This window comes from Lactuca virosa, chromosome 4, assembly GCF_052849685.1.
Source record: "Lactuca virosa cultivar CGN04683 chromosome 4, Lactuca_virosa_CGN04683_v6, whole genome shotgun sequence".
Classification (NCBI taxonomy): domain Eukaryota; kingdom Viridiplantae; phylum Streptophyta; class Magnoliopsida; order Asterales; family Asteraceae; genus Lactuca; species Lactuca virosa.
Window position 1 is genome coordinate 505,350,840 of NC_136429.1, and position 25,183 is coordinate 505,376,022.

At 35.9% G+C, this 25,183-nt stretch overlaps 1 protein-coding gene across 1 annotated transcript; it reads left to right on the forward strand.

Annotated features, from left to right (window-relative positions):
- Nucleotides 1–1,234: 1,234 nt before the first annotated feature.
- Nucleotides 1,235–1,991, forward strand: LOC145107029 (uncharacterized). Its single transcript, XM_079043915.1, has 2 exons — nt 1,235–1,691; nt 1,828–1,991. Exons 1-2 carry the CDS (start codon nt 1,235–1,237, stop codon nt 1,989–1,991), a joined length of 621 nt encoding a protein of 206 aa, XP_078900041.1.
- The last annotated feature ends 23,192 nt before the right edge of the window (nt 1,992–25,183 follow it).

A 25,183-nucleotide genomic window follows, 5' to 3' on the forward strand; every position in this document is an offset into this window, starting at 1 on the left:
GAAAACATAGATCCAATGTATTTAAGGTTGCATGTACACCTTAGGAGTGTTAGAATGCTCAAAACCCAACAAAACAGAGAAGGCTTGAGAGATACCCAGTTGACGTCCCCATTTCATCCTCCCCCAATCAAATTTTGACCTTAACCAAGAACCAATTCCTTCTGAAATTCCTCTCCCAGATTATGATACTGATTCCCCATCCCCTTCGATGGAGGTCAGAAACACAGTTGTAATTGGAAAGATGTTGGGCTTTGATGTGGATGAGGAAAATCTGGTGCTCAAAGAGGTATTTGGTGATGAAGGTGAGAACCACGGTCCAAGATGAACATAATGTCTCTTAATATTAGAGGCATGGGAGAGAATCATAAAATCGATTGGGTCCGAGATTACGTTATGAGAACAGATTATGCATGGTGGTCATTCAAGAATCAAAATTGGGAGAATCCTCACTACCTCTCAATGTCGAGAACTGTTGGGGAGATTCATACTTTGGCTTCGAGCAAGTGTTTACAACTAGAAGATCTGGTCGTATCGTTTCTATATTGGATAGTAAAATGTATTCGATGACGGAATCTATCAAGTCTAGATATTTCATCGCGGCATTGGGGAATTTCGTTGGTATTAATGGTCTAACTGGTATTATCAACGTATACGGACCTAAATTGGAGACGGAAAAAGCTAAAGTATGGGGAGATTTATTAGCACTAAAACAATCCAAATCTGCAACTTGGATCATAATGTGAGATTTTAACGTGGTTCGCAGACCTGATGAAAGAATCAACTCGATATTTTGCCCCCGAAGTGTGAATGACTTAAAGAATTCATTCATAATTGCGAGTTCACTGATCTGAGGATGGGCCGTCAAAAACTCATGTATTTCAAGACCCAGGGGGCCAAACTAAGTAAGCTAGATCGATTCCTAGTCTACAACAACTTTTTATCGGCTTTTCCACTTTCTTCCTGTTTCACGATGGAGAGAGACTTATCTGACCATTCCCCGATCATTTTAAAAGCTTGTTGTGATGATTTCGACCCACCTCCTTTCAAATTATTTAATTCATGGCTTCTGAAAGAAGGATTTGACGAGACTATTAGGAAAGGTTGTGTTGAATTTGTGGGTTATGGAAACCCCGATATGATGTTCCTTAACAAACTCAAGCAGTTAAAAATAGCCATCAGATGCTAGAAATCTAATGTAATAAAGGAGGAAAACAAAGAAACGGCAGAACTAAAAATGAGAATGGTTGAACTTGAATTGGTGGCGGAATCGAGATGCTTAACAACAGCGGAGTTGGAAGAAAGAGCATTCGGTGGTGTTAAGTTAGTTGAACTTGCTAGAACCACAACATTAAATTTAAAGCAAAGAGCCAGACTAAAATGGGATGTGGAAGGTTATGAGAATTCACGATTCTTTCATGGATATCTGAACAATAGGAACCAGAAAAATCATATTCATGGAATTATGGCTAACGGTAGGTCGACAACGGACCCAACTGAAATAAAGCAGGAGGCAGTCAAGTTCTTTGAGATTAAGTTTTATGAAGCTTCGCCTAATCGGCCCCAGTTCCGTAATTCTGGATTCAGAAAGCTATCAGAAGGCGATCCTAGATTCCTTGAAGCGGAGATCACAATCACAGAAATAAAGAATGCAATATGGTCGTGTGGTGGGGACAAGTCTTCCGGGCCTGACGGTTTTACATTCAAATTTTTCAAAAAATATTGGGAATTGTTCAAAGACGACATCTTGGAGTTTGGGAAACACTTTGAAGCGGGGGGGGGGGGTGGAATTTTCAAAGGGTTGAAACTCTTCATTTATTTCACTTGTAGCGAAATCTAAAGATCCAATTCACTTTGGAGACTTAAGGTCGATAAGTCTAATTGGATCTTTGTACAAAATCATCGCCAAGCTGCTTGCACTTAGGCTTAAACGGGTCATTGGGAATGTAGTAGGGGAGGTCCAATCTGCTTATGTCGAGCGCAAGAACATTTAAGAAGGCCCGATGATTTTTAATGAACTTTGCTCATGGGAAAAGCGAGAAGTAGAAAGATGATTCTATTTAAGGAGGATTTTAATAAAGCCTTTGACTCCGTGAACTGTTCTTTCCTCGACTCAATAATGGAACAAATGCAATTTGGGGTTAAACGGAGGCATTGGATTCAGGGATGTTTTGAATCTGGGAGAGCCTCAGTGATAATTAATGGGAGCTGAACAAATGAGTTCCCTATGTCGAAAGGAATTAGACATGGCGACCCACTTTCCCCTTTCCTTTTTATTATCGTGATGGAGGGTTTAAACATCGCAATGAAAACGGCTATTGAAAAAGGGGCTTTTGAAATGATTAAATTCCCTAACTCTAATATTTGTCTTTCTCATTTATTTTACGCAGATGGCACATTATTCATTAGTGAATGGTCTAGGCGTAACATTGCTAATCTAGCTCGAATCTTGATATGTTTTCATATCTCGTCGGGTTTGAAGGTGAATTTTCATAAATCTAAGGTATTCGGAGTTGGTGCTTCTTCCTCGGAGGTATCAAATTGGTCAGCACCCCTTGGGTGTGAACCATCATCCCTCCCGTTTACTTACCTTGGTATTCCGGTGAGAGAAAATATGAACTTGAAAAAATCTTGGAGACCGATAATTGAAAAGTTCCATTCCAAGCTATCTTCTTGGAAAGCAAAATCGCTCAGCTTTGGCGGGAGAGTTACCCATGCAAAATCGATTTTTGGGAACCTTCCTATGTACCTTATGTCTATGTTTGTGGTCCCGAAAGGTGTAATAGATACCCTAGAAAAAATAAAAAGGAACTTTATATAGAGTAAGGAGTAAAACAAAAGAAGAATATGTTGGGTGGGGTGGGACAAGCTGATTGCTCCAAAAACAGCAGGAAGTGTTGGATTAGGCTCGATAAAAGTTCTTAAAATCTCTCTCCTAGCGAAATGGTTGTGGCGTTTAAAATTTGATGGAAGCGCCCTTTGGACAAAAGTTATTAGTAGCATTCACAACTTGGAGGGAATTCATTGGTCCTGATTCACTAACAACTCCATAACTAGTGTATGGAAAAATATATCAAAAATACAAAACGCAATAAAGTAGGTCAATATCGATCCAAAAGAGATTATATCATAGAATGAGGAAAGTAACTACTGGGTATTAGAATTCGTATTGGATAAAAACTTTGCTATAAACTTGTTTCGCAGACGGATTGAGTTGGTTGGGCACTCCGTTTGTGATGGACCTTTCGAGTGGATCAAGGTGAGCCTATATAAGATACTTTGTTCTCTGTGGAGAGCGAAGCAAGGTAGAATTCCCTCAGCGGTAGCACTACATAATAGGGGGATTACTATCCCTTCAGTCGTCTGTGGATCATGTAATCGTGAGGAAGAAACAAGTGATCATCTGCTAATATCTTGTTCTTTGGCGAAAGTTGTGATGGATGAGATCCTCAAGTGGTGTGAAATCAAGTGTGACGGCTTCAAATCTGTTAGGGATATGTTACTGTTTATTTTGTGTTTGTCCAAATGCAAAAGGAAAAGAAGCATGCTTAATACAATTTTATGTGGAGTATTATGGTGCATCTGGATCGATAGAAATAATAAGGTGTTCAACAATACTCCCTTTCTTCCGACGAAGACTGTGGAAAGGGTAAAATCGGTAACCTTTATTTGATGTAAACATAGAGGTTCTTACAGAAACATTGACCGGAGAGTTTGGAATCTATGATTGTTTCTTTGTTTGTAATTTCTCTATTTTTCCTTTGTACTCTTTACGCCCGCATCCTCTTGTTGCGGGTTTGTTTAATTTATTAGTTTTCCTTTGTTTTTACAAATTCACTTTTTAAAAACTTTTTGCAATTATGTTTAAATTCCCTCGATTCAATTCATATTTGTTTCCATATTGAAAGTTGTAAATCGATGATGTTACATAAAATGAGTAAACCACATATTGTTCCAATGAAATATTATATAATTGAACATTTCATTAAATATTTTGCACCGATACCAACATCTTAGACTAACTTTAAAATATGACAGAATTGTAAAAACGGTCCTTGTGGTTGTCAAATTTTTGCAGTTTTGATCCAAAAAAGTTTGGTGGTGCATCAGTAGTTCAATTTCGGATACTTTGTGTGGTTTTAGTCCCTATGGTTGGCATTTATATGTGGTTTTGGTCCATACTCCAACTGAAATGACAAATTTTCCCTTAAATAATTCTTTTTTTTAGTTTCTTTTAGTTTCTTTTCTAATTATTCTAATTATAAAAAAAAAAAACCCAAACCACCCCTCTTATCCCTTCTGTATGGGGCTTCTCTCTCTCTCTCTCTCTCTCTCTCTCTATTATGTTCTTCATTCCCATGACCCATATTCTTATTCCTAAACTGAATCTGTTTTGATTAGTACAGTAAAGTGAATGAAATTTTCGTCAATTTTGGATTTGGAATTAGTTTACGAACCGGAAGCAACCCTTTCTTCTCTATATTCAAATCTCTACAGAACCCACCACCCATCGCCATCCATCTTTCACGAAAACCCTAACCTTAGCAATGGCGACTCTCTCTGCTCCTGATAATCGAAGACTCACATACCAACTAGCTTATGCCTCTGCCCTCGACTTAAAAACCCCAGTTCTTGAAAACTCCATAGCCGTCACAGTTACATAGAGAAGAAAAACCCACTCAATTAAGCTAAAATTGCAAAACTAGGTGTGAAGAAGTCGAGGTAATTTGTGTTTTTAGATGTTCTTTCTGAAGCCCACTTTGATTTACACTTGTCTTAATCTAATCCCGAAATAGGTACTCTTGATTCTTATTTTGAAGAATATGTCGATTAGGTGCCTGTGGGTCAATGGGAGACTGATCATGAAGAGATAAAGAAGAAGTTTAATAGTTGTGTATATGAGAAGGTGTCAGAGATTGTGTTTTGGAATCTTTGAACTTCAAAGAGTACGCGACGACTGTTGGTAGAAAGGGGTGGCGTTGCTCAGTGGGTTTTCAAGGAATTTGTTGACTTTGTTTCTTGAAGAAAGGAGGGTGATTAAACTGGAGGAAGGTTCATCGTTATGAGGAAGGAAAGATGGGGGTGAGAGTGGGATTGATGTTGGTAGTCGATGGTGATGGTGGCAGCCATTAGATTCTTGAGTGTGTGTGTGTGTGTGTTTTGTTGACAGAGAGAAAGACAAATGGGGTTGGTGGGCCCTTTATTATTTTTATTAATTAAAAACATTAACATATATATAAAAAATTAAAAAATATATATATAAAGGGTATAATTGTCCTTTTAAGTTGATAGGAACCAAAATCACTAAAGAGATACAAAATTGGACCACTGTTGCACCACCAAACTTTTTCAGACCGAAACTGTATAATTTTGACAACCACAGGGACCATTTTTCCCATTTTGTCTTAAAATATACAACTTTCACTTCATCTCCTAAAAAAACTCTATCAATTGATCCCTATTCATTTGGTAAAAGTGTCGACCTTTTCACGTCCCTCAAGCGTGTTGATAGGCATATATAAATTGTAGAATATCAATCAATAAAATAATCCATTCACACTTTATACATTATAAAAGTTTAAGTCACCATCCGAGTCATGGGGCGGAGGGAAACACTGGACAGTTGCACAATACCCAATTTTTTTTGGGAGCCTAATTTTTATATTATATTATATTATATTATATATATATATATATATATATATATATATATATATATATATATATATATATATATATATAACTTATAATAGTGATAAGGACCATTTTTTTCAGGCTCGTCCACGGCGTTTGAGGATATTTAAATACTCAGGACCGACCGACCGTGATCCCAATATCTTTATTACAATAAAAATTTGGGTCGTGCTCTCCTTTATGCGGATACAAGGATAGTATATATATATATATATATATATATATATATATATATATATATATATATATATATATATATATATATATAGAGAGAGAGAGAGTGTGTGTGTGTGTGTGTGTGTGTGTGTGTGTGTGTGTGTGTGTCAGAGCTAAGATCCAAAGTGGATTGACATCTATTGTGCGGACGTGTGGACAATGCAATTCTCTGAGAATGATGAAGAAAATAAGTTGTTTGATAATGTCAATACGTTCAATCTTACTTAACTATTTTCATTATTACGCATTCTCACTAATTAAATCGTCTATAAGGTTATAATAGACTTTTTTTACGATCCTCATTCTGTCAGAATGCTGCATAATGTTTATTGAGTCGTATTCTGTAAAATGAAAATGAGTGAAAAACGATACGTGAGAACAAATATGAATAAGAATTAGTTAGAATGCATGAAAATGACAATAGTTGTGTGAAGTTGAATGTATTTACATTACTAAACAATCTATTCTCTTAGTAATTCTAATAGAATAACACTATCCACACGTCTGCACAATAATTGTCAATCCACATTATACCCTAGCCTTATATATATATATATATATATATATATATATATATATATATATATATATATACAGCAACTGCCTAAAGTTTTTTGTTAGATGGTCAAGTTAGGTGGAGCGGGTCAACATCGGTCTCGGCTGAGCTAGACAACCGAAATTTTATTTTTAAAATTTTAAATTTCTTTAATAATATACCAAAATTTTGAAATATTACAACAGAGTTTTCAAAATCTCAATATAAAATTTCAAATATTTATTGCCTAAAATATATTATTTTCTAATAATGTTTGAATAAATTATTTATATCGTAACAAAATAATTATGACCATAGAAAATTGTCATATTTATTAATTTTGTTAGGATAAAGATAATATTTATATTTTTAAAAATGAATTTTAATACAGCTACGGGTCCCCGCCTGTCTAGACTGATTTGCCGATTGACCCTAATCTATCGTAAGACTACCACTTAATCACTTTATAACTTTGATATATATATATATATATATATATATATATATATATATATATATATATATATATATATATATATATATATATATAAAATGCATAAAAAAATACCTAGAAAAACTTTTTTTTAACATTTTTTATGAAAAGATCGTAGGTTTTTAAAGAAATTCGGTGAAAAAATTTTTGAAATTTTTTTTTTTAAAAAAAAAATAATAATAAAAATTGATTTTTTTTTTCAGCGAATTTTTATAAAAAACTGCGATTTTTATAAAAAAAAATTCAAAAAAAAGCTTTGTGATCTCTAAGTATTTTTTAATGCATTTTTATGATTTTTAACGTTTTTTTAGGGTTTTTTGTTTTCAATATTATCTATATATATATATATATATATATATATATATATATATATATATATATATATATATATATATATATATATATATATATATATATAATAAAAACTGTTGAAAAAGAAATTGCAAAAAAAAAATAATAATAAAAAAACTCTATATAAACATGGAAAGTATTGTAAAGCAAGTCAAATTTTATTTTTTGAACTAAAGGTAAATTTGGAGCTTGTGAGAAATCCAAAGGAAATTATATATCCTTCATGTCTAAATGAGACACTAAAGTATTGTATTTTGGATTAGTTTTTTCTGAACCGACAAACGAGAAATATATATATATAAAGAAAAAAGCGAAGCATACCTAGCAAGGAGCTAGGAGTAAAAGTACAAAACAAGAGCACAAAAACTAAATGAAAGTTAAAATGATTTGAACGGGATGATATTCCAATCCGTCCAGTTTAGGCCTCTTTACCTCCTCTATGTTTAACCCAAAGAAATGTCGTTGATTTGACAATGTCCGCTACTTTCGTAGCACATAACCGTTTATTAGCAAATTTTCGTTCGTTTCTTGCTTTCTAGATACTCCATAAAGTCGCATAACAAATGGTCAGCATTCTTTTCTTTTTTAGTCAATTTGTTTATTCTGACCCGAAGGAAGAAGTTTTCGATGGTTTTTGTTTATCAAACGTAACGAACTTTTTTTATTACTTTTTGCTATATACGATCCTTAGAACATTTTTTTACAATAAGTTTTCTTACAAATTGTTTTAGCAAATTTGTTTTTACAACTTACGTTTTTTCTTGTTTTCTACAATATATTTTTACAACTTCATCTATTTACTTGGTTTTTATATGTTTTATTAAAATTCATTTTTACAACTTAATATTTAAATGTTCTTTGACAATTCGTGTTTATAAATTAATCTTTTACTTAGTTTGATGGGAAATCTCCAGAAAAGTCCTAAAATTTTACCCTAATATGTATGTTACATAGAGAAAATGGTCAAATCATCAGTAAATTTTATTTTGGGACTTATTCGCAAATTAGGGTAAAATAATGAGACTTTAGCGAAATAGGTAAGTAATAAAACCGGTAAACCGGAAAAAATGGGTCAAATCACCATTTTTACCGGTAATTCATGTTTTTTCGTAAACAAAATTTAGTTTGGGAATTTTTCATAAATTAGGGTAAAATTTTAAGAGTTTTGTAGAGATTTCCCTGGTTTTATTGTCCTTTTTAATAGTCCATTTTCACGACTTCTTTTTTCACTTTGTTTTTACATGTTTTTTCATAATGTGTTTTTACAATTTCATTTTTACATGCTTTTAAATTTTTTTTAACAAGTTCATATTTTTACTTCATTTTAAATTGTTTCCACAATTTGCTTTTACAACATTATTTGTACATAGTACTTTCACAATCCGTTTGCTAAAGACAAATTTCTAAAAAATACTTTAAAATTAATAAATAAAGATGTTAAAATAGATTGTGATAAAAAGTGTAAAAATAAAGTTGTAAAAACCAATTTGAAAAAAAAAATATATGTAAAAATGATGCGAAAAAAAAATCAAAGTTATAAAAATGGTCTGTAAAAAACAAGTAAAACGAAATAAAAATGAAGTTGTACAAAGTAACGGATTGTCACAATCTCAAATGTCGTCTCCAGACACTCATGTCGTCGCGCCTTGAAACTCGGCTTAACAACCTCTTTTATTCGATCCTTAATCCTTTAAGACAGGAGTTAGAAACTTCAAATATGAAACTCCTAAACTTCTTAATGGATAATTTTTCCAACTCCTAGATATTGCATTATAAAGGCGTAAAGACAAGAACTTGATACTCACAAAAGGTCCAAAAGATGATTTGTTTGCTAGAGTACTAAAGACTAACACTCTAAGACCTTCCATTAAGCTTCTACTTCGTTGAATCTCCACTAAAAGCATCAAGAACACACACACACAATCAAAATATAGGCTAGGGTTAGGAGGAGAATGTTCTATTGGTTGGAGGATGATGAATGAGACGAAACCCTAGGGAAGTGTGCATTAATAAGGCCCAAATCCCAATGCTTTTAGGGTTTTTCCCATCAGACTAATTACGCCACGAAGCTTATTAAAGGCCGCGTCATGATTTATGTAGTGTCGTGAACCCCAATGTGGGTCACGCACCTGCCCATGGAAATATTCAAACTCAAATCAAAGGTGGGAGGCTACTAACACTTGATCCCATATCAATGGGGGTAGGAGAACTAAGCATTCCTCATAAGGGGTTTGGATACCTTTCCTCTCACAACGTGTTTTAAATATGTGAGGCCAGCAGATTCCATAAGAACTATGCAGTTAATTATATCTAGGAGTGAACAGTTCCATGATGGTTGACCCATTGGGAAGTGTTTGTGTCGGGAGCCCAAATAAAATAATATTGTGATACACGCTAGATGGGTATGTTACAAATAGTATCAAAGCTAGGGCAGGGGTCGATGTGTTTGACAGGGACGTCGAACACTATAAATGGGGTGAATGTGGGTGGCTACTTGCACCTGATCCCACATCGGATGGGTAGGAGAACTAATCGTTCCTTATAAGGAGTGTGGATACCTTCCCTGTCACAAAGCATTTTAAATATGTGAGGGTAATGGATCACATAAGAGCACTGCAGTTAAATGTCCTCATGCAAGCGCAATTCCAGGATGGGTGACCCCCTCAGAAGTTTTCGTATCGGGAGCCCAAAGTAAAGAATATTGTGATACATGCTAGATAGGTCTGTTACACTGTTAGTAGTATGTGAGAAACCATGATTAATCTTTTAATTATGACAAGTAAGTAAGTAAGAAAGATATAAACTTATCAGGTGATATATAGAATCATAATCAAAGACCAAAAGTGTAAATAGATAAACAAGATGAACAAAAGAGCAATCTTGTATTTCAAGGTAGATTCACTTACAAACACATAGGAAACATGTAAGGAGAACCACAAACCGATTCCCCTTTTATAGACACGCAAAACGGTAATATTATAAATAAGTTCTTACACAAGATATAGATAAGATCCTCTAAATCAGTTAATGACCGAACATCTTTACAAACTGGTAGATAAAGACTTCTAACACTAAATGACAAAAAATATAATTCAACTTCCTCTGATGTGCTACTAAAGATGACACTTCTCTTTGGAAAATGCAATTTTTCGGTCAGCGCCTATATTTGAACTTCTGCAGAGTGTCATTTTAAGGTTCAACAATCTCCCCTAAGTGACCGTAGATGATCTTGCTTCAAATGTATTGAGAGTTTTTCAAAAAAACCAAATATCCTCTTGTAGAATCTTCTGACAGCAAACATCCCTTCAATTTTTTTGATAATCTCCATCTTGATTCTAGCAGAACCTTCAGGAGACTCTAAAGCAACATTCATAATACTCTTTAAGAAAGAGTTTAAGCAACGATGCTTCTAGCTGAGTCTGAAAAAGTGCTTCTCTTCTGTATCATTAACTTGATGAACAACTCCGAGTTCAGGAGTGTCAGTGATTCCATAGTCTCTTTCTTTGATTCCTTCCAAGCTGGAATCCATTTCCTCAAAGTGTGGCAAAGGAATAATGGAGTTTACCTCAAAATCGATCGAAGATATCTCAAATGTGAGTCTTTTGTAGAAATGTTTGGATCGAAATTAGAGCAGACCTTGCTAATATTTTGATGAAATTCTTCTCTTCAACTATTTTTCAATGCACAGAAGATTCGTAGAATTGGCAATGGGAAAATTAGCTTCGGTGAGATAGTTTTCGTGTTCATCCGTTCAATTTATGTCAAATAAATAGTATGGAGTACTTTGGATTGAACATGATTGGAAGGCTTTGACTTTAAGGATTGTTCTATTTGACCACGCATAGATTTTATATTGATACTAGGTGAAGAAGTCACTTAGCCTTTTTATTTCCTCATACACCAGATCGCTCTAAGGCTTGAGAAATTCAAGAGGATGAAGATTAGGAAGTACTAAGCATTAGGGGAGTACAAAATATCCCATTCAAACTCTGACTTGGGAGGAGCATCATACGTGCAGTGAGGAAGCATATCACAATTTTCTAACCTTTTGATGATGTATCTCCATGGAAGGAATAAAGGATCATCAACTTTTATTTCTTCATCATTATTATGCTCAAGAGATGCCAGATGAGTTTGATTTAGCTATTCTTGATGGAAAAGAGCAGCCAAGCGTCCCTTATGTTCTTGTTCCAAGGAATTTTTCTTTCTTGTTTCTTACTTCTTGTTCGAATAATATGAGAGGAGTAAGTATTGACTTTTTCTTCTTCTTCTATGATCTTTATTTGGGATAGATCACGAAGTGGAGTTTTATCAGCAGACTTGATTGGTGACTTCTTAGGAGAAGGATGAGACTAGTTCTCTTGTTTGTCTTCGTCTTCAACAGTGATTTCTTCAATGGTGACTCATTCTATAATTTTATTTTGTTCAGAAGTTTCACCAGTTTTCTTCAGTGGTGAGTTGTGTTTATCTTCTTTACCTTCTTCTCCCCTTTCATGAATGAAGGCCCAAATGTATTCATGAACTCTTTTCTTAAATCATCCAAATTTTTGAGGACTTTGACAAATGATTGAGTCGTAGTTTTAGATAGGGCGTCCACACAAGTGTCAATATGCGCGTTTACATTAAATTCTCCGACTTTCTTGATGTATTAACACATCTTATCAGTTTCTTCTTTGGGTCACCTGGTTATTTCAAGAAATTTGTTGGAAAGCTTTATACAGACGCTAGTTATAACGATCATATTAACTTGTTAGCGGCGGAGGTTCTATCGTATTTCTTCAACTTCATCTCCATGCTTCTTTACCAACTGAGTAGAGATTAATCCAAATACTTCGAGAGTCTGGCTTCTTTGGTAATGGCAGAGGTTAAGATAAACTTCTGAAGTGTTGCTTCCAGTTCTTATGAGGTTATTCACTTTTCTTCTAAAGGAGAAGACTTTGGTAATTGTTGAAGAACCAATTCAAGTTTGGCTTATAGAAGTTTGAAGTTTCCTTAAGAGGGTCTTGAACCAGTTATAGACATATGTTCTTTTGACACCCGCTTTGTAGAGTTAGAATAAGATTCAGTTGGGTTGATCAGAGGCTTTTAAACTATAGTGTATTTTGAAAATGTTCGATGCATGATGAAGATGTTTGGCTTAATTCCGATTAACTCAAACACATATTCTTTTTGGTCATTCCCAAAGAGATCATATTTGGAGCTGAGTTGAGTGTTGTTCAGTGTTTTGGATGAGGACTTATGTGATGTTGAGGTTTTTGAAGCAGACTTCAAGAATGATGAATTGTAACACCCTATTCTGAACCGTTTCCTAATTTGGGGTTGTGAACCGAATATCGGTTATCATAAGGCTTAGGGCCTTTGGGAAAGAGAGATTTAGAACCATTTGGGTGTGGGTAATGTAATTTAGATGATCCGTGAGTTCGGTTTGTGTTTTGGAGCCAATGGGTATATCGGTAAGGTGTCGTTTCGGGCTTTTTATGAACTTTGGATTTTAGTTCGGGGAGTTTTAAGGCAAGGATGATTCATAGAAGTGTAGAGCTTCTTGTTACCTTTCTGCAGATATAAGGATCGTCGAAATTAGACTTAAAACGAAGAAGATATGGCATTCGGAAGTTTGAAGGATTAAGGGCCAGCCTTGTACGCAGGGTGTACTTGGGAAGTACGTTGGGCGTACTAGGCAAGGGTGTCGCGATTGCTCCTTAGAGTACGTTGGGCATACTAGAGTTACGCATGGCGTACTCCAGTCAGACCCAAACCCTAATTTAGGGTCTTGGACCCTATTTAAACTCCTTAACTCAACACCAAACCCTATTATAATAGCCTCCATCCCTTTAAACCTAAGAATCAAAACCCTAGCCTCTATTGGTGTGGTTCTTGAGCTTTTTGTGGTATTTCATACATTTTGGTGATCTTTGAAGAAGAAGGAGCTTCTTGGAGAAGTGTAGGATTGTTTGTAGCTTTTGGATCCAGCCTTTATGCATCTTGATCTATCTTTTGGAGGTATAAAGTTTCTAATTTGATGAACCTAGGTTTTAGATATTGTTTAATGAATATTTTGGGTTTATTTTGGTCCTTAGATTCATCCTTGTGAGTATGGGCTACTCCAAGAGTTTAGTATGCTGGATCTTGGCATTTGGGAGGTCCCTTACTCATAAAAATGTAATCTTGATGAGTTATTTTGGTGCATGCATGAGTTTGAGTATTTATTATGGATTATATTAAGGTTTTGGTCCCATTAAGCCATGGAAAAGAGTAAAGTTGTCAACTTTACGTGTTAAGACATCCTTTAGGGTCAAGATAAGTGTTTGGATGCTTTTGTCTTAACCATTAAGAGCTTATTTTGGATTTTTGCGCCTCTAATGAGTATGTTGGGCATACGTGGGAAGTACGCTCAGCGTAATGCATAGACATCTTGTACTTTGTTCTTCGAGGGTGAGTACTAGGGGCGTACACCCCAGTAAGTCAATTTTGGGACTTTTAAGGTTTGGGCCTTGTTAGGCCATCAGACTTCTGACTTTGGGCCATGGATAGTCTGTAGGCTTTCTTGGTATTAGTCCCATGATGGTTTTTGGGCCCAATTAGGAAGTTGGGCCATATTGGGCTTTGGGTTGCCATTCAGAGAATTGGGCTTTTTGTGCTAATGGGTTGGATCTTGGTTTTGGGCCAAGTAAGAAAAGGGCAAAATGGTCTTTTACCCTTTAGGAAGTTGGATTATGGAGTGGGGCTCGGGTTTTGGGTTATCGGATTAATTATTAATTAAGGTTGTATTTATTGTTAGTTTCTTCGAGGTTATCCAACTTAGCGACCCGGGAAGTTAGTTGGTTTTTAGCGGTTTGAGGTGAGTCTTCCTTCACAATATCTGTGGGTCGAAGGCACGAATGCCAACCCACTAGTTTATGATGTAGCGTGATGATTGTCTTTGTGACAATTATGAGTTATGCTTGTATTTGCGTGATGATTATGTGATTTTATTATGATATTATGTGGTAGTAGTAGGGGTGAAATACACCCAATATCCGGTTCAAATACACCGAATGGGTAGGCAAGCACCCAGATATGCTTGATAGTATCCGGTTGAAATAGACCGAATGGGTAGGCAAGCACCCAAATACGCTTGTTAATATCCAGTTGAAATAGATCGAAGAGGTAGGCAAGCACCCAGATATGCTTGGCAGTATGTTTGATTAGTATGTGGTATTTTGGGGAACTCACTAAGCTCCGTGCTTACGGTTTTCAGTTTATCTTTCAGGTACTTCCAATTTGAAAGGAAAGGGCACAACTTGATCGCAGCGCATCCACCCATGTTTCCGCATTGTGATTATTTGGGGATTGTACTATGATGACTATTTTATTATGAAATACTTTTGGATGTTCGAATAAAAGCTAATTAGTGTATGATAGAATTAAAAATGAAATTTTTACCTCATAATATTTGGGATTTTACATGAATTGTATCTTTTAAATGGTTAGTTGAATGACAAGAAGGAGGAATTTGAAAAAGTGATGGAATAACACGATGGATTGAAAGATTTTCTAGCCGAAATGGAGGAGGAAGCGAAGAAATTTATTGTCATCTCGGTGTTGGAAGTCAGGTTAAAGATGATGGATGACATTCAAGAAAAAAGGATGGATATTTGGGATAAGGGGAGAAATAGGAGAGAGCTCTGAGGAATTTTAAAGGTGAAACGAGGGTCAGTAGAGCAGATGATGTAGTGAGAGATAATGTGAAGTATGTTGGAGTGGAAGGGAAGGATCAAGACATCAAAAATTCTTCAAGAGAAGAGTAATTTGGTAGTTCTATTTCTTGGCTTTAGATTTTGAATATGTGGATTCTGTACAATGTTAGATTTAAGAACTACTTGTTATGTAATAGTTTTATTTAGGTTTTGCATACATAGAAGGTGTGACAATTTTGATATTATGAATGCTATGAATGGTAACTTTAGAAAATATTTTTCAAAGAGGAAAACTTTAAAGGATAAAAAACAAACTTGAAAATGAATGTTTTTTGATTTGATAAAACTATTAAGCAAATAGGAGGTAAAACATTTATTGATAATTAAAGTTTTTAAGCATAAAAGTTGTTTGGATCCTAAACATAGTGAATTTTTAAAAGATAAGGATCCGAAGTTATATTCTTCGAATAATTTCTAAGAAAAACAAGTATTTTTCATAGAAAAACAATCTTTTAGAATTTATTTGAATGTAGATAATATATTGGGATGCCCCCCTATTTTATTTATTTGGTTTAATTTAATATCTTGGTTTTGAGATATTCATGTATCTATATTTCTTAGCATTGTGAACACAATTATGTCCAAACCATAAGACAACATGAAAATGTTGGGTCCTTGGGATAACGTCATCCTACGATTGTTCCCTTGTGTCTTAGTTTAACATGTCAATGTAAAATGTGTGGGTATAAGTTCTCTTGCATCTTTCAGATTCCTTAGAGATGAACCTATTTTAGGCCCTCAACTCAACCTATGTTTAATTCCTCTTTTTTTACCATGTTGCCCAAGAACTTCCAAGCCTTGACACAAAAATGGCATTTAGAAGGGTTGAGCTTCATGTTGTGTTGATCCAAGATATTGAATGCTTCTTCAAGATCTTATAGATGATTCTCGGCTTTCCAGGATTTTACTACCATATCATCTATATAGACTTCCATGGTTTTTCCAAGTTGTTGCCTTAACATCATTTTCACTAATCTTTGATATATAGCACCTATAGTTTTAAAACCATAAGGCATTGCTATATAATAATATATACATGATGGGGTTCTGAAGGTCGTATCTTCTTAATCTGAAGGCACTATTTCAATTTGCTGAAATCTAGCTAAAGCATCCATGAAGGTGAGGATTTCGTGACCTGCAGTTGCATCTACCAAAGAGTCTCTGTGTGGAAAGGGAAATAGATCTTTATGGCATGATTTATTAAGATTCGTTAAATCCATTTTCGACTACCACCACTTTGGCTAACTATCTTGGGAATTTTACTTCTTTGATCATCTTGGCCTTGATCAATCTTTCAACTTCTTCTTGGATGATCAAGTTTCTTTCAGGTGCAAATTTCCTTCTTTTTTTGAGGAATTTGCCTGAAACTTGGATCAACATTTAATTTAAGAGTTATTACATATATGTATATACTTTTCTTATTCACATGCTTCCAAGCAAATGTCGATTTTCCAGTCCTTTAGGAACTTGGTAAGATCTTTCTGAAGATCTTGATCAAGATCCACACCTAGGAGCACTTTGATATTACGATCCTCAGTATTTAGTAGGACTTCTTTGACTTCACTTTCCTTGTCTTCCTGAACATCTCATTTTTTTTCTTTTAATGCTATGATTGCCTGGGCATGGTTGAGTTTTCATCGAAATGGTATATCAACCCTTAGCTTCTTTTTGGTCGTTATTGATATTGACCAATCCCCATGGTGTAGGCATCTTCACACATTGGTGGAAAGTCGAGGGGACAACTTTTATGACGTACATCCAGGGCTTCCAAAGATAATATTATAGCAAGACAAGGAATCAATGACACAAAAAACATTCAATATAGCTAACTCCCTCTATGTATATTGGAAATTTGATTTCTCTAATTACATTCATGGTTTCACCGCTTAATCCTACTAAGATTGAAGATCTTCGGAGTATCTCATAATCTAAGATGTTTATATTGTTAAGTGTTTCTAATGGGATGATGTTGACTGGGCTGCCACCATCTATTAAGGTCCTTCGAACTAAGTGGTTAGCCACATATAGTGTTATGACCAGACCATCATATTGTGGGTCTAGTGCATTCTCCGTGTCACCTTCATCAAAAGAGATCTCCTTTTTATTGGTCAAGAACACATTATTTCTTGGTTTATCTTCCTTATCCATATTGGAACTCTTTGCATGTCTTTTAGCTGCAATAAGTTCCATAGATTTCAGATCCACCAGAGATAAAACTAATTACCTTGGCAACCGAGGGAGGATACGTTATTCTTTGGCGGAGGACTAAAAGATCTGGGGTCTTTTGACTGATCTCGTCTTTTCGTCTTGTCAATGGTTCCTTCAAAGTTCCTTTGCTTAACAAGTAACTAATCTCCTTCATGAGGGCAAAACGGTCTTCGGTAAGATGTCCAAAGTCTTTGTGATAAGCACACCATTTGGATTTATATTTCCATATTGGTGTTTTATTAGATTTCTTGGGTTATCTTGTTGTGCTTAAACAATCTTTGGTAAGACATCCAAGGTCTGCTCTGTGCAATACAGACCTGAAACATTAATAGAAAAACAATAGTCAGAAATCATCATCTTCCAGATCATTAACCCTATAATTCTCAACTCTTGAGTAAGGTTTAGATATGTAGGATTTTTGGGAGGAAGACTCATTCTTCCTGTTAGGATTATCATAAGACGTGTTTTTCCTTTCCTGGATCTTCTTGTCTTCTTCCGGCTAGATAAATTGTAGTGCTCTATGTCTAACTTCATCCAAGTTTTTGCATGAAGTCATGAAAAATCCTCGTAGAATGGAGAATCTTTCTTTAGTCCCATCTTGAAATCTTCCACTGCTGTTGCAACATTTAGATGTGGATATATAGGGCATCTTTCCCAAACCTGCTAACATAATCTCTCAAGGGTTCATTATTGCCATAAACTTTGTAAAGGTCACTCATTAGTTTTTCAAAAGTTATACTACCAGAAAATTGATTATTAAACAAGTTAACCAAATGTGCAAAAGAATTAATAGAGTAAGGAGGGACATTTAGGAGCCAGTTTAATGCGGATCTTGTAAGGGTTGAACCAAAACATTTGTAGAAACATGATTTCTTAAGATGTTGAGTGATTGGAACTATCTCCATGCATTCTCTATATTGGGAGATGTGTTCTTCAGGATCTGTGGTTGAATCTTAAATCTTCATGTTGGGCGTCTGAAACCTCTTCGAATCTCCAATGTCATAAATATGAAGTTCAAATCTTAAAACCCTATGGTTGATAGGTGACACATCTGGTATAGGTTAAATGATGTCTGGTACAGTTGAGATCATATCTCTCAATTGCTTGAGTTCCTTTTCCATCATTGGACTTATCCCATGATCTTAGGTATTAGACGGGATGTTGAATATCCGTCCAAGATTTTGGGCGACAGTACCTCCCATGCTAGGAGTTAAACCATTTGTATATATAGGCGTCTGTTTTTGATATGTGTAATGACCGCGTTTCCAGCTAGGCTTAGTAATCAAACATGTAACCTTTGTGGTCAAGTCATGTAGTCATTTTGTGATGAATAAGATAGGATTATTCATATATTTTGTGCTTATGTCTTTTATATGATAGTAAGATATATTATAAAATAAATAAGATTTAGAATACACGTAAAAAATAAAAGATTACTTAAGGAAAATAATCTCAACCTAGTTATAGTATTCGTAATTAGGATCCTATACATATCTAGAACGCCTCAATCCGACTTAGAACGAAGAAGTTAGGAAGCTCCAAAGTCTCGCGATAAAACCGACACAACTACGGATAGCGTAAAAAGTGAATCTGGGTTAGATTGCATTTTAGCTTAGGAAGTCTAAACGGAATTCATAGATGTAGTAAAAGCGAATTCGTGCGTATAGGTATCGTCTAAATCTGACTTCACTAGAGGAAGTTATAATTTTTCTAAAATTCGGTGCAATAGTGTGCGCACCGATATCAAATTTCAGATCGATAGATTGTTAGCCAAAACAATCTAAATGAGACTTGAATATCTCGTTGTTAGGATTCCAACGATATAAAAACCATCGAAAATGGACGTCGGATGTGAGTATTATAGATTTTATACGACCATTAATAGGCTAAGCCTGTGTAAATAAAATAAAGTCAAAATTAGCCGACAGAGTCTAAAGGAAAGTTGTAGATCTCATCGAGAGCTTTCCATGGATTTAAAGAATGGAAAAAAAGGAGATCGTGTGAAGGAGTTATGCAATTTTGAAAATCTAGAAAACCTCACACATGCACGCGCATAGTGCATAGCTTGCACGCAAAGTCAACCATGTAGCCCTACCCAGATCGTGTCGTATCGGCAGCCCAATGGATCGACATCACCGTTATGTGCGACGCGCCTCCCATTGCACGGCATGCAAGACTCCAAACTCACTTATAAATACCAGCTCATTCTTTCACTCCTCCCCAAACCCTCCAGTAGATATCTTTATGAAAATTTCGATAGTTAGCCCATTCTTCTTCATTCAAGCCTGCGGCAAAGCCCTGCAACACCCTCGAGTGCTCAGCTTGCTATAATCTTCGTGTAAGAAGGACCTAAGTCAATAATCTGCCCGTTTAGATCCTGTGACAACTCATTATTTCCTGTTAATAAAACTCTAAACTAGAAGTCTGTTTATTTAACATATGTACAAGTTTATGGGAAAACCATATTGAAATATGGTAGTATAAACTTCATACTTAACATACAATTATACTAAAACAAATAAAACTTACACTAGTGTTAAATAAGGGGCTATACTTGAATAACTTAAAGATTTATGAGGGGTTGAAGTGTGTTTACGGATTTGGGGGCACCCAATCGTAAACACCTATATTATGAAGCAAAAACCAACCGTGAACAGCCTAAAGATGTAAACCCAAACCGTGAACACCATGAATGATGAAAACAAATCCGTAAACCCCTTATTCTTTTGATTCATGACCGTAACCCCCCCCCCCCCTTCTAGAAGCACTAGGACCGTAAACACCCCCTATATATATGTTTTGGGTGAGAACACTTCATTTCACTCACTTTCCTCCGTAAACACCCCCAAAATCCTCTCAATCTTCATCCGTGAACAGTTCCTTTTTCTCTCAATCTTCAATTGTATACACCCATATTCCTTCAAATCTTCATATTTCCTATCAAGAACATTCATAATCACATTCAAATCTTCAAGCAACATTCAAATCTTCATAATAATTCAAGATCCAACCGTGAACACCAACCCTTCAACCGTAAACCCTTATTTTCATCCGAAAACTCCATTTCCATTTTTCCAATTAATCCCAATTAATTTTGTAAGTCTCCTTTTACTTAATTAGTTATTTAACCCTTTATTTAAATTAATATTCTTATTAATTTAAATACGACGTCGAATATAATTATTTTAGGGTAACGTTATTAGCGTGTACGCTTACCCGGGGGATCATCTCTACAACACGCTAATTCCGGTTAACGAACATACGAGGTGAGTTCATACCCCTACAATTCTTAATGTTCTTAATATTTTAAGAGGAGAATACAAGTAAGACACAAGGACTTTTGTGTTTATTCAAATATTCTTAAATAGTTTAAATTCTTCGCAATTATTTTAAACCGAGTATTCGCTAGATTTCCTAAAAATATTTCATATATTTTAAACCCTTTTGTAATATGTCGAGCATAAGGGTATCTTACTATCATACGATTTAAATTGCAAACGTTTCCAGTACAGTACAAGTCTTTACGAATAAACTATAATTGGTATAGTTTGGAAATCTCTACAGTATTTTACTAAGTACAACATGCAGAATCAAAACATTTATTGAAACTATAATAGGTATAGTTTGGGAAACACTACTCTAATACATTAGTACAAGTATACACTACTAAATAATTATTTAAATATAATTATTTTACATTACAAGTACATTACTATAAGGATATTCATACATGTTCAAATACAAGAAAACATCACTACACTACACTACACGTAAACTAGTTAACACAGGGTTGTGAGGCACTACTTCACTAGTATCCACCAGGGTACGAAACTAAATCCTATAAAGTATAACTAAAGTCTCCTGGAGGGAGAGCGTGAGATTTGTGTATAGATCTATACGGGACTGACAATCCCGCGCCTCGACTGTTAGCTACAGTCAGGCCGGCAGGCCTGGGGTGACAAATGTCATAACTTTCAGACGCCTGAAGAACGTCTTAGAGGTCATTAGGTCATATCAAGCCTGGTTATATGAAACTCACAACAATATAATTAACACATGTTTATGGGATTAATTACTACTTCAGTGATATTATTTTATTTAATAAAATTACAGTATTCTATGATACTCTACTCTACACTACAGCTGGGGGTACCCAGGCATTCATACAAGGTTTTCATACAAATACTACAATGATACACTACTTTACACTACAACTGGTGATATCGAGACAATTATGCAAGGATTTTCGTATACATACAGTTTCAATACACTGTTTTCTAGTACCAAGTACACCACTACAGTATACATTTTTTAAAGAACATACATGTCTACATTTCATTCACTATAGAAAATATTGGATTTTCTGGAGAAACATACTAACATTTTCAAAGTACAAAGACGAGTTTTCCATCACTAAAACATACTTATGAACTCACCAACTTAAATGTTGATACAGATTCAAAATCACTTGTATAATCAGGGAATCAGTAGCCAGGTACACCAACATAATTAACACATGTTATACCTTTTGAAAAGACGAAGCCTTATAAAGTCGCGTCTTTTATACTTTTGTTATACCTTTTGATGTCGTACAACTATGTTGTGAACATATATAAATAATATATTATATCAATGTAATGGTTGTGTTTGCTTTGATTACTATTATACAATTTTTGTGATACTGTACATGACGTCCTCCGCCCCCGAACATTTCTTCTGTTCCGGTTTGGGGGTGTGACAGATTGGTATCAGTGCATTGTTTATAGTGAACTCAGTATATCAACCTCTAAAAGATATACAAGTATAAATACAATGGGGCTGAAGTGCTCTGACTAAAAGTATACTTTTAAAATATAAGTATTTTATAAGAAGTATACAAACAAGCATACATACTAGAACAAGTATCACAAGAAGAACAAAACATAAGTATTTAGATGTTGAACACTACGGTTAAACATGAATAGTTATGTAATCATATCTGGGATAAATATAGCCTGATCAACTATATTTATTTGAGATACGACCAACATGTGTTTGGGAGTGATAATGGTGTTGCAACAAGTCTAAAACTTACCAAACTCTATACAAAGGAAACAATAAAACATAACATACAGTTAAAATACTATAGGAGTATTTTATAGCACTACAATACTAGAGCCAAACACCTGATAACTAAGAACTCTTACTAACAAATCTATAATTACTAAGTGTATACTCATAAGTTAAATATAACTAAGATTTTGTAGACTCAGAATAGGTGGTTTAACTTTGCTTCCTGTTCCTTGTTTGGTTGTGGACTTAGAGTAGGATCACTTAGTCGAAGGTCTATTTGATTTTAGTCATATATAAATTGTGTACACTGTGTGAATATAGGGGGATCAAGCACGAACCACACTATACAAATTCATTCCAAGTGTTGTTATTAACTTCATGGCGATTGTTTACTTGTATTAGTAGAATTCCTTTGTAAATCGCTTAATAGAACACTATAACTATCAGGATTAGACATATCTCGTTCATTATCACCTGAATCATGACCCCTATAAAGGACTTATTGTTATTTTCTCTTTAATCGTTATAGAGAAAGATGCCTCCAAAAGAAGTCCAACAGGAAGAAAAGCAACACCTCGACAAACCCACCACCGCCACCACCACCCAAATTTGACCATGCTGTCTTCCAAGCAGCAGTAACTGCCGCTGTGGCTTCCGCCATATCGCAGATCAAGAACAGCGGTACTAGCGGATCGGGTAGTGGTACCAATCCTCTTAACCTCGGTGGTAGCCAGGGACACCCGAAAGAGTGTTTATATAAGGATTTCACGAATGCAAAACCCAAGTCCTTCGATGGCACTGGAGGTGTCATTGCCCTAACTAATTGGTTCGAAAAGACCGAATCAATCTTTGAGATACGTGCGTGCCCCAAGACGAGCAACATAAAATTTGCAGCATGCACCTTCACTGATAGAGCACTAACTTGGTGGAACAGCCAAGTCAAATCCCTAAATCTCCCGATAGCTAACGCTATGAGATGGGACGATTTGAAAGAAGTGATGTTAGCTGAATACTGCCCGTGGGGCGAAATGCAAAAACTGGAGCAGGAGCTCTAGAACCTAAAGATGAAAGGTTCCGACATCGCTGCTTACACTACAAGGTTCAGTGACTTGGCTCTACACTGTCCCGGGATGGTCACCCCAAAGTGTAAGAAAGTAGAGAGATACGTCTGGGGATTGACACCCCAACTCAAGGAAATATCCTAGCTTCCAAAACACTTACCTTCGACAGCGCCAAGCAGCTGGCACATACACTGATAGATCATGGAAAAAGCCAAGACACCGTGACAGTGATTCCAGAACAGCCCAAGGAGAACGGCAACAAGAAGAACTTCTGCAACAAACGCAAGGACCAGTGTTTCCAAGAGCGCTCCAAGAAATAGCAAACGGTGGCAGTTCATGCTGCTACCACTCCTGTTCCTGTTCCAACTACTCAAACACCTCCCAGTCGATATGTTGGGAACCTCCCAAAATGCGACAAATGTAACTTCCACCATAATGGACCCTGTCGGGAGTTACATTGTACTAGCTGCAATAGGAAGGGGCATACAACCTGCTCCTGCAAAACGCCTGCGCAACCTAAAGCTCCGGCCCCCGGAGCTGGAATAGGTCAGGCCTGTTATGGTTGTGGTGAGACAGGGCATTAGAAGAGAGATTGTCCTAAAGCAATAAACGTTGGCAACACTGGAAGAGTGCTGGCAATGGGCCAGGAGGAGGCAGTAGCAGACCCTTCAGTAGTTCCTTCTCGATAACTCTTATGCATGCATACTATTTGATAGTGGTGCGGAGAGGAGCTTTGTTAGACACAAATTTAAAAACTTACTCAAACACGAATCCCAACCACTATCCGAAACATTCACTATCGAGATGGCTAACAGGAGGAAAGAGAGAACTAACAACGTATTCATAGGATGTACTGTAACTCTAAACGACTATTCCTTTCCTATCGACCTTATCTCGGTCTCCATAAAAAGCTTCAATGTCATAATTGGTATGGATTGGTTGTTCCCCAATCGTGCTGATATCCTTTGTTATGAAAAAGCCATTCGCCCCAATCTGCCAAATGGCGAAGCCCTCGTTATCTATGGCGACAAACCCAGTACGAACCTTCGCATCATTTCTTGTATTAAAGCCCAAAAATATCTACGACAAGAGTGTCAGACATTCTTGGCCCATGTAATCAACAAAAAACAAGAAGTAAAGGACCTCTTCCCCAAAGATCTTCCAGGAGTTCCTTCTGAACGCCAAGTCGAATTCCGAATCGACTTGATTCCCGGAGCTACCCCCTAGCCAAATCTGCGTATCGTCTAGATCCAGCAGAAATGCAGGAATTATCCAGCCAACTAAACAAACTGCTCAGTAAAGGATTCATTAGACCAAGCTTCTCAGCCTGGGGATCATCGATCTTGTTCGTAAAGAAGAAGAATGGATCTTTCCGAATGTGCATAGACTATCGCGAACTAAACAAGCTCACTATTAAAAACCGATACCCTCTCCCGCGAATAGATGACCTCTTCAATCAACTCCAAGGAGCCAACTACTTTTCAAAGATTGACCTGAGATCGAGGTATCACCACTTACGAGTCCAGGAGAATGATGTTCCCAAAACAACATTCCGAACTCGTTATGGTCACTACGAGTTTCTAGTGATGACCTTTGGTCTAACCAATGCACCCGCGGTATTCATGGATCTGATGAATCGGGTGTGCTGACCCTTCCTAGACAAGTTCATGATAGTATTCATAGATGATATACTTATCTACTCACGAAGTGAGGAAGAACATAGCCAGTACCTGAGACAAGTCTTGGAAACATTGAGAGCGGAAAAGCTTTACGCAAAATTCTCCAAGTGTGAATTTTGGATTAGGAAGGTAACTTTCCTTGGTCACGTGGTTAGCGATGA

Excerpts from the sequence above, each read along its gene's own strand:
- LOC145107029 (XM_079043915.1), top strand. The coding sequence starts at position 1,235 with ATGAGAATGGTTGAACTTGAATTGGTGGCGGAATCGAGATGCTTAACA. Across the intron at positions 1,692-1,827 it reads CAAGTCTTCCGGGCCTGACG|CGAAATCTAAAGATCCAATT; the intron begins GTTTTACATTCA and ends TTTCACTTGTAG.